The 13,192-nt window shown below is 41.7% G+C and overlaps 1 protein-coding gene across 1 annotated transcript in view; it reads left to right on the top strand.

Moving 5' to 3' along the window:
* The window catches only part of LOC114060087 (neural-cadherin-like), a 54,948-nt gene that overhangs the window by 18,117 nt on the left and 23,639 nt on the right, over window positions 1–13,192 (top strand). Inside the window, exons 6-13 of the mRNA XM_027889280.1 lie at window positions 1,910–2,159; window positions 3,091–3,233; window positions 3,568–3,740; window positions 4,086–4,254; window positions 5,947–6,117; window positions 9,373–9,545; window positions 9,673–9,840; window positions 10,739–10,988. Coding sequence (XP_027745081.1) covers window positions 1,910–2,159; window positions 3,091–3,233; window positions 3,568–3,740; window positions 4,086–4,254; window positions 5,947–6,117; window positions 9,373–9,545; window positions 9,673–9,840; window positions 10,739–10,988 — 1,497 coding nt within the window. The remainder of the gene's footprint in view (window positions 1–1,909; window positions 2,160–3,090; window positions 3,234–3,567; window positions 3,741–4,085; window positions 4,255–5,946; window positions 6,118–9,372; window positions 9,546–9,672; window positions 9,841–10,738; window positions 10,989–13,192) is intronic.

Here is a 13,192-nt window from a genome sequence, read left to right on the forward strand (position 1 = left end):
TTCCTTGAGGGGTAGGATTTTGCAGCCTCAGAATGTCCCACAAACAAAAATAAATACAAATATGAGATAGCCTTTGCCATTCTGGGCATGCCTGAGTTGCTGTTGATGGCAGTGAAGAAGGTAGTGTGATATGTGCCATTTGTTAAAACTGTGGATGATGTAAATGTGGGTTTTAATTGTCAACCATTTTTATTTTAGCACGCTCTAAGTCTGGCTTGTATCTTGTTTGTACTGGAGATGCTATGCTGAGTCAGTTCCATCTGCTTGGTCATTGTGGGCAGGTTTGTGCTCACTGTGTGTGCTTTGAGATTTCTGGATGCAAACATGCTATGATTTGAAAAGCATGGAGGGATGTTCTCAGCAGGGATTAGTGTACTCCTTCAGCCTCATCACTGTGCCAGCAGGGCAAGGCTTAGAGTTGGAGCTGGCAACTTTGTACGAGTCTTTGAGCTAGCTCACAGCACAGGCAGAGCCAGCACAGACCTGCTTGTGGCTGCTATATGATCCTCAAAATATCTTTGCAATGCACATCAGTTTGCACCATGGAGTTAAATGGAATAGGAATAGAATTACCAGTTGCTATTTGGAAGTAAGGCATGTTTCTGTCATGTACAAGTAAGTGTCAGATTCCCTATTTGCCAGAAAACATCTGGGTGAAAGGCAGTATGATGGTTAATCACATAAAATATTTTTTTTTGAATGGTTTCAATGGCTAACTAATGACTGTAGACTAAATCAGAACTTTTCAAATCAAATATGTCTTTCTAAACACAACACTTCACCACCAAATTTGACAGATTCAAGTCACAGTCATTTCAAACTTTCTTGAGTTTTTAATATATTTTGTCTTTCAGTACAGCAAGAGAGTGATCAACTCTAAAGCCCCTGCTTTTGTAGTCTGTAACACACACAAACGTTTACATAGCAATATTTGGAGAGATTTTAAACAAAGTGTTACAACCCCCTAAATGTCCTTGTACAACAAAGATGAGTAACTTTCCACAGGCAGATGTAGCTGAGGTTTTTTTGCAAATAAGTAGAACAGTATTTGTGTGCTTTTGAAATCTTTCTCTCCATATTTTGAACTAATACTCTGATAGAGTATTGTTGTTTCATCTGTGGATGACGCTGCAGCTGCCTGCCAGGGTGTCCAGGCACTGCAGTCACTGATCCACTTCCAGAAATCTGCGTGCTACTGCAGTGGCTACTGCTGTGTGCTACTGGTAGAATAAGGAGTTTGTTTAATACCAATGTGGGTATGATGTGAAGCCTCCTTGTTCGGCTGGAAAAATTTCAGGATAATTGGAGAGGTGAGCTCCAACTCTTAAAAATCACATTTGATGCCATGCTGTGAGCCCTAGCTCTTTGTTGTGCTCATTTGCTGCTTCTGAGCAGATGGGACACCCAACATACCAAATAAACACTTACTGGGAAGGAATGTTTAATCACTCTTTGTACCTTGAAGCGCCAGGTAATTAAAAAGTACTTTATCTATAACATAGCTGGAAGCTAATTAAATTTGAACAGCATCCCCAGAGAGAGTGACTACACAGTTTATGACTGATAATGTTCAACCAACGTGCATATTGATTGTGTGGTAATTACCAGTGTTGACTGCTGTTTGTACAAAACATGTTGTGCAGTATTGGGATCACAGCTCTTTTGCAAACTCACCTGGCTGTGATCACTCAGGCTGTGTTGAAGGCGATGGAAGAATTGTTTTGATTTTTTTTACTCCCAGCCTCCTGCTAAGTTCCCAGACTCTAACCATAAAAACCAGACTTTTATGGATGAAACAGATTTAGGTGATGTCTGTTCTCAAAAACAAACAAAGAGTCGACTTTATAGGAAATAGCATAAGCAAACCTCTTTTACAGTATGACTGGTCTGTTAAATGTGTTCTCTTTAGTACTTGCAACAGACTGCGACTCTGGCTCCAACTCTGAGATCACTTACTTCATCCAGAGCACTGATTTTTCCATCACGCATCACGGGGTCATCAATTCTAACCAGAGGTTGAACTTTGAGCGAGCAAACCATATGTATGAGTTTGTGGTGATAGCTGTTGATAAAGGACACCCTCCTCGGACAGGGACGGCGTCCGTGCGGATTCGAATGGCCAACGTGAATGATGAGGCTCCCGTCTTCTCCCAGCCAGTGTAAGGCATCGTGAACTCCTGCTCTGGGTTTCAAAGAAGCTGTTCATATGCTTAACCGTAATAGTACTTGGCTAAACGGTCACTTCTTGTCTTGTGCAACTATAAGTACCAGTGAATTTGAAGGGTAATTTCTGTATAGAAAGGCTTTAGTGGTTGGACTTTCATTTCTAGATCGTATTAAAAAAAAAAAAAAAAAACACCAGTTGTGATACCAGTATATTCACTTTGTATTTACAGAGGGAGAACAGAATAAATCAAAGACCTGACTATGCAGGGAATGATTTTGACTTCTAGATCTCCAAGTGATTATCCATGTATAAATAGATGACAGATAAAAATGGTAGTTAGCAAACACTAAAACTTAATTTTAGCATCAACGGATTGTATTGCAAGCTAATTCCATGAGGCCCTGCTTGTTTAAGACGCCTTTTTCTTTCCTGTCCCTAGTCAATACAATTTCTATTCTTTGCACAGCTTTCAAGTATGGACATAGTTTAAATACAAAACATACATATATTTAATTACAAAACATCAATTTACATTCATCTCTGTAGTGTCTGATGCTTTCCATTAATATATAGGGACATAAGAAACACATAATGACAGATACTAGTCCTTTTTCTCAGCTTTAGGAGGTATGTAATACTGATTTGCAGTACAGTGTAGTATGGTGCATACTGAGATCTTCCAAAAGATCCTTGGAAATTATGTGTACCAAAAGTGCAGGATTACAGTCCTAAAGTAAGTACCCTATGCTGAACAAAGAAGACTAAAATCACATCTTAAGCCAATTAAAGATTCCATGATTGCATGTCCAAAGCTTGAAAAAAACCCAACATTCATAATGAATTTATAATCTTGCCTGATGGTTGACATGGCGATGGTTATTCTGATACCGTATGTGCTGCCATTGCTCCTGTATGTCCATCAGTTACAGAACCTTCCTTTCGGAAGATGCTGGTCCCAGCACCTTAGTGGCTACTGTTCGGGCAGAGGACCCCGATGGAGATGGGCTGCTGTATCTGATTACAGGAGGCAATGAGGAGGGCAACTTTGAACTGGATAGCCAGAAAGGTAAGGAAATAGGTTTTAGAACAGTTATTTACCATCTAATCTCTGTTGACTCTGTTTCTCCTGTATGTCAAAAGCTGTAAGAAAGCACCATATTCCTATAATCTGCAATTGGGAATGCTTTGTATCAGTGAGGATTAGTTCTTTGGCATGATGGTTGTTATACAACTATCGACCAAAACCAGGGATCCTGGCCCAAGGCTGTGCAGACTAGGGTGACAGATTCCTATTCTTTGCAACCGAACTGAACCGACAATACAGTGTCAGAGAAATGTGATGCTCACTTGATTTTGTTTACCCAGTAAATTAAAACGACATTTTATGCTTCCAAATTTAGGTATCATTAAGCTCCGCAGAAACCCACCACCCAACCTGAAGGGGCCACAATACACCCTGAACATCACTGCGATAGATGACAACGCCTCGGGGGGACCCACCCCTCTCAGCAGTTTTGCTGAAGTTATAATAGGAGTTAATGACATTAATAACAACAAGCCTGTCTTTAGAGAGGTAAGATGTTTTTTTGCAGATACTCTTTTCCCATCCATAAGTGGGGTTATAGACACTCTTTAGCTACTGGTGATTGCTGGCGGCCTGAAGGGACTGTGTGTGCAGAGCAGAATGAACTTGTAGGTGAACAGCAGTCAGCTTTCCTCATACAGGAAATGTAACGTCTCCATTCTCCTTTTTTCCTTCTTCTCCCTTGGAGATTGATTTTTTTGTAAGGATAAGTAATAATAGTGATTTTCTTCTGAGTTTTTCTCAGGCCTGATGGAAAAAAAACATTGACACTGTGCAGCAATTTCATGTGGCTCTGTGTAATATTTAGGATCGGATGTTTGGGTGTATTTTTAGTGCGCTTACTACAGTGACAGCACCTGGGTTTTGGAGAATCAGCCTCCAGGCACATATGTGCTACAGGTAGAAGCTTATGATGCAGACCTTGGCGTCAATGGAGAGGTGAAGTACGGGCTAATGCACCGAGACGGAGCTTCCCTAGGCTTCAGCATTGACCCAGACACAGGTCAGTAGCTTCAGGTTATGGAGATAAAATGATAATGACATTGTTTTGTAATGAAAATGCTACTGTATGAGTGTGTTCATGTGGGCTCCTGCCTTAGCAGTGTAACTGCAGGGTTAGCTGTAACAGTTTATAGGATAAACCCTTGATAGTGTTCAGAGTATATGGTTAGTCATGCACATAGACTAGATTAAATTAAGGTTGTAATGATTCAAATCATTAAAAGCATAGAATGGTTTGGGTTGGAAGAGATCTTAAAGATCATCTAGTTTCAATACTACTTCCATGGGCAAGGACACCTTCCACTGGACAAGGTTGCTCAAAGCCCCATCCAACCTGCCACTTCCAGTGGCAGGGCAGCTACAGCTTCTCTCAGCAAACTGTGCCAGTGCCTCATCACTCTCACAGTAAAGAATTTCACCCTAATCTCCCTCAGTTGAAAGCCATTACCCCTTGTCCTATCACTAAATGCCTACAGAACCTCTCCAGCTCTCACGTAGGCCACCTTTAGGTACTGGAAAGCTGCTATAAGGTCTTCATGGAGCCTTCTCTTCTCCAGGCTGAAAAATCACAGCTCAGTCTGTTTTCATAGGAGAGATACTCCAACCCTCCAATCTTCCAATCATCTTCATGTCCCTCCTCTGGACTCACTCCAACAGGTCCACTTCCTTCTTATGTTGGGGGCCCCAAATGCAAAACAAGTAGAAAACAAACCCCAGTTCAATAAGAAGATAAAAAACTATCACTTACCTTTCTATTGGATCAAGTGTAGCTATAAAAACGCAGAGAAGAAAGTGTGATTTAAACAGCTTGAGTTTGTTCTTCCTTTCAATGTGGCCACAATTTACTTCTTGTCTCATGCACAAATAAGAGATCCAGTGCAGTGCAGGCAAAACTCTCACACCAAAACAGGGCAACGATGTCTTGATGTATGATGTATTTCAAATGACAAAGTCATAAATTTTGTTGAAATTTCTACGGTTAAAATAGTAAAATGTCCAGGACTGTGCAGGAGACTGAAAGGGCCTACAACAGAGCTGCAGAACTCTGGACCTGAGCATAGTAGAGACATAAGTCTGGAAGTAATCTCAAGAAGGCCAGTTTGAAGTCTATTAACCAGAAGAAAATAGCGGAGACAGGGAGATTAGTAGGGAGGAAAAATGGAAAATTCAGAGGAAAGGGTTTGATTTATCCATGGAGCTATGTGATTGATGGAGCTGCCCAATTTTAATCTGTTCAGTGAGACAGCCTCCAGCTCCTGTAGTAGAGATGACTTTGGCCACATCACTTGTGCCTTCTCTGGTGTGACTCTTCCTCAAAGTAGTAATGAGCTGATTCAGTTACTTGACTATAACCAGAATAAACCTAAGAGAGACCTTTTGATGAGAAGGAGAAAGCCCTTCTGTGCTCCGAGAGCCAGGGGATAACAAGATACTCACACTGATGCTTCTTATCAGGGTAGCAGGAAAGAAAGCTGTTGACTGCTGGCAGCAGGTGACATGTGAGGAGAGGATAGATGGGAGAACAGGAGTTGGTCTTGTCCAAGATGTGAGTTGCAGTGTTTGTGTGGATTAAGCTTGACACTTGTGTTGCATGTGGTCAGAGCTTCCTCTTGTGTAGGAGATGTACAGATCCCTCTCTGCAAAGTCAGTTCCGAGGCTGTGACATGCAGAACAGGAGTGTCTGTGTTCCCAGGAGTCATCAGAACCACGCAGAGTTTTGACCGGGAGAAGCAGAGGGAGTATTTGCTGTCTGTTACTGCTACCGACCAGGCACAGGAGCCGCTGATCGGCGTGTGTCAGATCACCGTCCTCATCGCCGACATCAACGACAATGACCCCAAGTTTGAGAACAGCCGCTATCAGTGTGAGTGTTGCTGAACTACCTCTCCCAGTACTCCCACATGAGCCTGGTTAGTAGTTCCTTATAGCTGTGGTCAGTTTTTGAGGTGACCAGTCTTCCTTTGTTACTCACTAAGGCGGTCACTGCTTAACCCATCATCAGTGCAAATGCACAGAATTGATCAGTCCTCTTTATTCATTGCAGTTCTCAAAAACATTGACGGTCTTCAATCCTAGAGATGAGGCAGATCTGATCTCTTCCCTTTGCAGCTTTTCCCGGCCCAGCTTTTCTCCACGCTTTACTTTATGTTCCAAAACAAAACATGACATCCTAGCTGGGAATTCATCCACCCTGGCTAGAAGTACAATTGTCATCTGCGTCTCTTTAGCACAGCACCTCTGTTTGAATAGGCTAAAGTGGCATTTATCTCTTGTCAAACAGCCCTAAATCCTTGGTTTCTAGGCTGCCTTTTCTTGGGAGCCCCTTATGCCTCCTGTAACTGTACTGCTGAGCTAGCTTTTCCCGTTTGCCCTGGTGACATTCCCTTTTTCATCCCCACACAATGTGCTTTTCATTTGTCTTTCATTTAATTCGACTTGATGCTTCTCCAGTGGAATCCTGCACTTCATTACATTTGGACTCTCTAATGTCATCCACAAATGATGAGCATATTCTCTAGCTGTTGGACTAGAACAGGCCCTTCCTTACATAATTGCCACAAAATGGTGAAAAATTGATGATGAATGTGGCAACAACTCCATTTTGGAGATGTTTGCCAGTTGCATGGAAACATCATGGAGAGCAAAGTGGTGACCAATGCCTTACTAAAATGAAGGTGGCTCATAACCAGGTTGTCTTCAGCATCACAGCATTTTAGCGGGGTTCAGAAACAGGTTCAATGTTTCTATGTCAGACTTTTAACAAGGAGGAGAAGTGACCTGCTAGGAAGTAGGCAAAATATACATCCATACTTCGGAGTTATGCAGAGGGACAGAAAATTGTGTTGCATCTTTTAGAGTATCTTGCAGAGACTAACTCGAAGTGCAAATTGGTTAAAATGAGCAGATTGGAAATAGCCATTTCTACATTTCTACCAGTGTTTTCTGCAAGCCTGGCCAAAGCAGCACTGCAAAATCAAGTAGAAATGATCTCTGAGAAATATTTTTGAGCAGAGCAGACAAGTCACTGAGGTAAAGGCAATGTTTGTACAAAGATGATGAACCTTTCTATTCTACTGTCAAATATGTCCTTCAGGTGAAACTGCCCCATATTTTTACTTAAAAAACTGTGAAGCTGAGAGGTTGCATTTGGTAATTATGGTCGATTGAGCACTTCTCAGGAATGGGCAGATTTTCTTTCTTTTTCCATGAACACAGCGTACCAGCAAAGGTCCTGAAGCAAAGGCAGCACTTTGAGATGGCAAAACTGCAGATAATGAGGTCACTTTATGCACAGCATTTTCCCAGCATCTATACATAAGTAATCAATGCTTGTACGTCACAGAATTAAAAATAGCTCTAACAAGATCAAATGCCATTAGTCAGAGGTTTCTATTCATTCTGGAAACTGCTGGTTCTTTATTCCTCAGCACTAGGATGTTGGTCAAATCCCTGATTTAGCCATGTATCTTATCATCTGCCTGCAAAACAGACATTAAAGAAATGCTTAACTCTCTGCAGTAGAGATTGTATAGTAAATGTTAGAGTTATGTCAACAGCAAGCAAAGCACATGAAATGAGAGAGTACAGCCCTTTAAAGTAATTTTGTACTTTTTCTTGCAATGCAATTTAACAGAATTTGACTGTTAAACACAGCATAGGTACACAGAAAGGGGTATTTTACAGTGTTTCTTAGCAATTAATTCAATTTTCATGAATCTATTTTGGTGCTGGTAATCTCCTCTGAGATTAGCTTTAGCTGTTCCTGACATACCAGGGACAAGAATCCCAGGACAATTAAATGACACACAGGCTAAGGGAAGTTAATGGTTGTTCATGAAGCAAGTGGTTGTTGTGGTTTAAAGTTTACTGCTCCACTGTCACAGACTAGATATTGAGGGAGAAAGCCAAAACAGAAAACATGACCACTCCACTTTAAGTAGTATGCAGTTCTGATTGTCCCACCTCAAAAATGCTAAAGGAGACACATACAAGGGAGATATGAAACAGTTTCTGAACAAGCCATGATTAAATAGACTGACTGGGTTGTGTAAACCCAACTGCATGAGCCTTCACCCTGTCAGGACCACTTCAATACACGGAGCTGATGGAGCCTAAGTGCACGGAAATGGTTCAAAACCACGACCAGGCAAGCATCCATAGCTGCTTGAAGAAGAAATTGGGACTGGATGGATAAGAATGGAGGGAAGAACAAGACCAAAGTCAGATCAGAGCAGTGTGAAAACTGGAGTGTGGAAGAGGGACAGCCAGAAGGGATGCAATAGCTTCATATAAAATTGTGCCTTCCAGACTGGAGTAGGAAATGACTGCTCATGAATTCCCATCATTTCGTTGGTGTTCCTTCCAGGAATCAGGCTTTAGAAAGATAAACTTAATTACTCTTTTGTGCAATTAGCACTTCAAATGTGTGACTCTTTGCCACCAGATTTTTAGATGATGATTAAACAAGCAGGTCCAAAGTAGTAATGGTTTGCCTAGAACTATGGGCACAAAGACATGATCTTTGTATCAGCTATATTGCTGGGAACAGGGAGTGAGACCTAAGGAAAGAGATAGCTATAAAGTGATCATTGCCCTTGCCCTGGGGGGCTTCTCCAAAACACTGGAGTGTTGGAGGCCTCTTTGGTATGACCTGAGTCTTCATGCTTTGTAATTACCTACTTCCTCCCACTGGCGGTGCTGCTGCCACCACTCATATTCAGGATTAATTAAGTTCACACAGAATTCCCTTTGATGCCAACCTGCCTTTATCCTCAGCTGGGCCCAGCAGCCTGGGCTGTGATCTGAAGCAGCAGGCATGCAAGTAGCTGTGGGTTTGCCAGCACTGCCGTGGAGAGGCACAAGGCTGGCAGCAGGAGTGTCAGTAAATCTGCATCACCAGCAACTCACTTAACAACCCAGCATGGCAGGGGAGAGGGAAAAGGAAGTTAAAAGAAGACTTTAAACACTCTGTTGGTGACAATATCTTGTAACCTGCCTCATTACAGAAACATTTAATCTCCCATGAAGGGGACTATGATGTTTTACAGGGATAATTCTTTATACACACAGCCTGGTAAACCAGAGCAGACCTGCTGACACTACTTTTGTCTTTTCAAAGACTTCCTTAGCGAAGACACTCCAGTGGGGATGAGTTTCCTCCGTGTTGCAGCTCATGACAGTGACCAGGGTGTGAATGCTGCTGTCACATACTCGATGTTAGAGCATCAAGTGGAATACTTCCAGATCAACCCCAGCACAGGTTGGGTGTACGTGAACTGCCCACTACCCCAGGTAATATGAGACTCTGCTTGGAACAGAGCAACCTCCAACCCCTCAAATCCATTGCAAATGGTTAATTGCAACCTCTTGGTTTGTACAAAATGGTTTGCAAATATCCTCTATTTTCTTTGTTTCATAGACAACACGCATTACCCGCTATATTGTAGCGACAGACGGGGGGAACAGGAGCAGCACTGTGGAGCTGACGGTCACTGTCACTAATGCACTCAGCCAGCCACCACGGTGGGAGCAGAACAGATACTGGGTAACCATCCCTGAAAACACCATTCGTGACACCAAGATAGTGGTATGTTAAAAATGTGATTACTTCCCTCCCTCTTCATTTCAACTTCTTCCTCTGTTGTGCTCTGCCCACTCTGCAGCCTTACTGAATCGCAGTTCCTTTGTCAGCCTTCACTGCTGTGTGTTCTGTTAGAGTTTGTGAGGAGCACCTGCTGCAGAATAGGCTGGTATTTCAGCTGGCAGCAGTTTTCCCAGTGATTACTTACACCAATGGCCTTCAGGATGTGCTTCCACAGAAGCAAAACCTGCGCCTTGCCAGCGTGGGAAATCCTTGAGTGTTCCCACCAAGGGCCAGCTCCTCACTCCTCTATCCTCAGTGGACTGTGCTACCTGCTTGCCTCTTTCCTGCAGCTTTTTCTGGTTCAGCACTAGAGCATAGAATGACTGTAATTTGCTTTGGGCTTTTCTTAACTCAAATCAATTCCTTTTTAACCCATACAGACTTACTCTTTAAGGACAGTGTCTTCCATAAATTGCCAGATAATTCCTACCTTCCTCCTCCTGCATGTAATATCCAAGCACTTGCAAACAATTTAGGTTCTTTTCCTGTAACTTGATGAGTAAAATGTACAACTCGGTGGAGAAATGGCCTCCTTTTGGATCGCTTTTTCTTTGGAAGGAGGAAAAAGAAGGGATTTCCTTTAGCCAGTGATGCAGTTCTTGCTTGGAGCACTTACAAGCAGGTAAATGTCTTATTGATTAAAGACCTGCATCAAACCTAAATGTTGTAAACTGAAACTCAGCTCTGTAAACAAAACTTCTTTTGTCTGTTATCCAAGTTATACAGGCATGTGTGTTCTTGGAGGACATCCATGCGTGTATGTTCTTGCCTTCAAACTGAACATGTAACGCTTGTAATTCCGTGCTTCATGAACATGTGTGGTGGCTCTTTTCTTCTTCAGACCATCAAAGCCACATCCCCTCTTGGTGATCCCAGGGTTACGTATAATCTGGAAGAGGGTCAAGTTCCAGAGACTAACATGCCAGTTCGTTTCTATCTGAAGCCAAACAGAGCTGATGGATCTGCTTCTCTTCTAGTCGCTGAACCACTTGACTTTGAGACAACTAAGTTTTTCACCCTGACAGTCCGGGCACAAAATGTAGCAATGACTCCTTTAGCTTCCTTTGCCACTGTTTGTGTGAACATAACAGGTAAGCTTTGCTGCTGTTAGAACAGCTCATTCAGAACAATATTCTTGTAATTTTTAGTATAATGCCAGGAATTGAGGTAACATTTATGAAATGCCAAGCCACCTAAAAATGCTTTGTACATTTCTGTACTGTAAAAAAGCTGTGCAGTCATCAAAAAGGTCTATTTGAGATGGTTTCTAAGTACCGCTATCAAATGTGGAAATGTGATAGTGCAAAAATGGGCTGTCTGAATGTTTAGGCAACCCTAATGCCTGGTTCTGTAATTGTAATTAGAAAGATTTTCTTTTGAGAGGAGGAGAAATCTAGTAATTGTTCCCGGGCTATTGAAAGGAAATGAGTATTACTGGAAATAACCTGTGCTATTGAAAGAGAAACAGCACAGATAGGCTGGGTTTGTGTTGGATGTCTGTTTAGGGTTTTTTGTTACATACAGAATTTTCTATTGCACACTGAGATTAAAGCCCTAGAAATAAAATTGCAAGGGTCCTTACAATAGGTGCAATTTTCAAAAATTTAATCCTTTTAGTAGAATTTTTTTGTAAAGCTCTACTCCTGTAGATCCACATAAGACTATAAGTCTGATATTAATCCCTGCTTTTTGATGCATTAGTGGAGTTACTTTTGATAGGTAGACATTCAGATGAAACTATGAATTAGTGAAGTCCTCCTGGTCTAAGTCTCTTTGTAATTTATGGACCTTGTCCCAGAAAGTTTTTCCTATAGTGCTGTTATTGATATTAGAATTTATCAGAAAATTCATTTTGTTCACAAGTAAAATTCCTTTTTGGGTAACTTAGTATTTTGTATGAAAAAGTGTTTATACATACACATATACATTAGTGGGACAACAAAGCAAGTTAAACAGCCTTGAGAGAAATAACCATCAGAAAATTTCATATGCAGAATTGTCCTTTATTTATGCACAAGTATGCAGAAAAGGAAGGTTTTTTATAGCATCTTTTTTTTCTGATCTTGCTCAGTGAATTTGCTGAAATATTTCTCTAACAAGACATATTCTCTTCTGTAAAATAGGAGAAAATAAATAGACTTTTAGAATAGACATTTCCACAGGCAATTATGCACATAAGAGAGAAAGAAAATTGGAATTTATGGGAGCCCACACTGACAGCTTAAAAAAAAAATTAAGACACTGGTCCTGCAAATAGATGTTAGAATCAATGGAATCACGTGGCAGTAGTAAAACAAAATGTGTGCTTCAGGGTTTGCAGAATGAGACATCAAATTTTTTATCTGCACTTGACAAAGAGAGATGGAGCCAAGGAACTGTCATTACAGCTCCTCTATTTTGGCATGATGCCACGACACAGGAAAATTACTTCCTTCAAATGTGGCTGTTAAACTGTGAGAAGTGCAAAAAGATGTAGGGGACCGTGCTGATTTCTCATGGGTGGAGCAGGAGGATGTGATTCCAGTGCAGTTTAAATGGATCTGAGCCAGTGCTGCCGTGGTTCTCTTGCGTGTCCCTTGTGCTCACCTGGTCTGACATTGCAGTTTTATGGAGAAAATGTGCCAGAAACAGACCCTTGAGTCTCCACAGGGATCAGGCAAGGAAGACAAGCAAGACCAGCAGTGATGTGATCTTAACATGGCTTTGCCTTGTGCGTAATCTGACCTGACTGCAGGTGGCCACTATCAGGTCAGCCCTTCCCTTCCCTCACCTGCATTATCTCACCACATCCCTTGCATTGGATCTGATGATCACAGAGCTGCAGAGCAGGTCAGGTCACAGCTAGCCTTTTCTCTCAAGAAATTCAGTCTCACTCAGAGCAACCAATTGAGCATTGTCAGCACAGGGCCTCATGATCCAGTTCATGGGAAGGAGGATCCCATGGCTTAGAGAAGGATGACAGGAGTGGAAAGATCAGCATGTTTCCTTTGGACATCGGCTAGTAGTTAGATGAGGAGAAGCTAATGTGCAATTGCACCCTAAGTAATCATTAGGTCTTATAGCCTAACATAACACTGGCTATACCACCTTGCAAAGACCAGGAAACACATTCTTTGATTACTCTATAGAGACTGCAATTTTAATTTTCATTGTATGTTAATCTTATTAAAATACTGAAATTACATCCTGCTGTAGATAACCAGCTCTCTACAGACTGGTCATGGTCCTGGCATTCATGGTCTTAGTGTAAGAATATTGCTGGTCAAATCCTTAGCTAGTATCTTAGCTGAGATTA

The sequence above is a fragment of the Empidonax traillii genome, unplaced genomic scaffold, assembly GCF_003031625.1.
Source record: "Empidonax traillii isolate 1590-97213 ecotype Southwest subspecies unplaced genomic scaffold, ASM303162v1 scaffold257:size1394852, whole genome shotgun sequence".
NCBI lineage: Eukaryota > Metazoa > Chordata > Aves > Passeriformes > Tyrannidae > Empidonax > Empidonax traillii.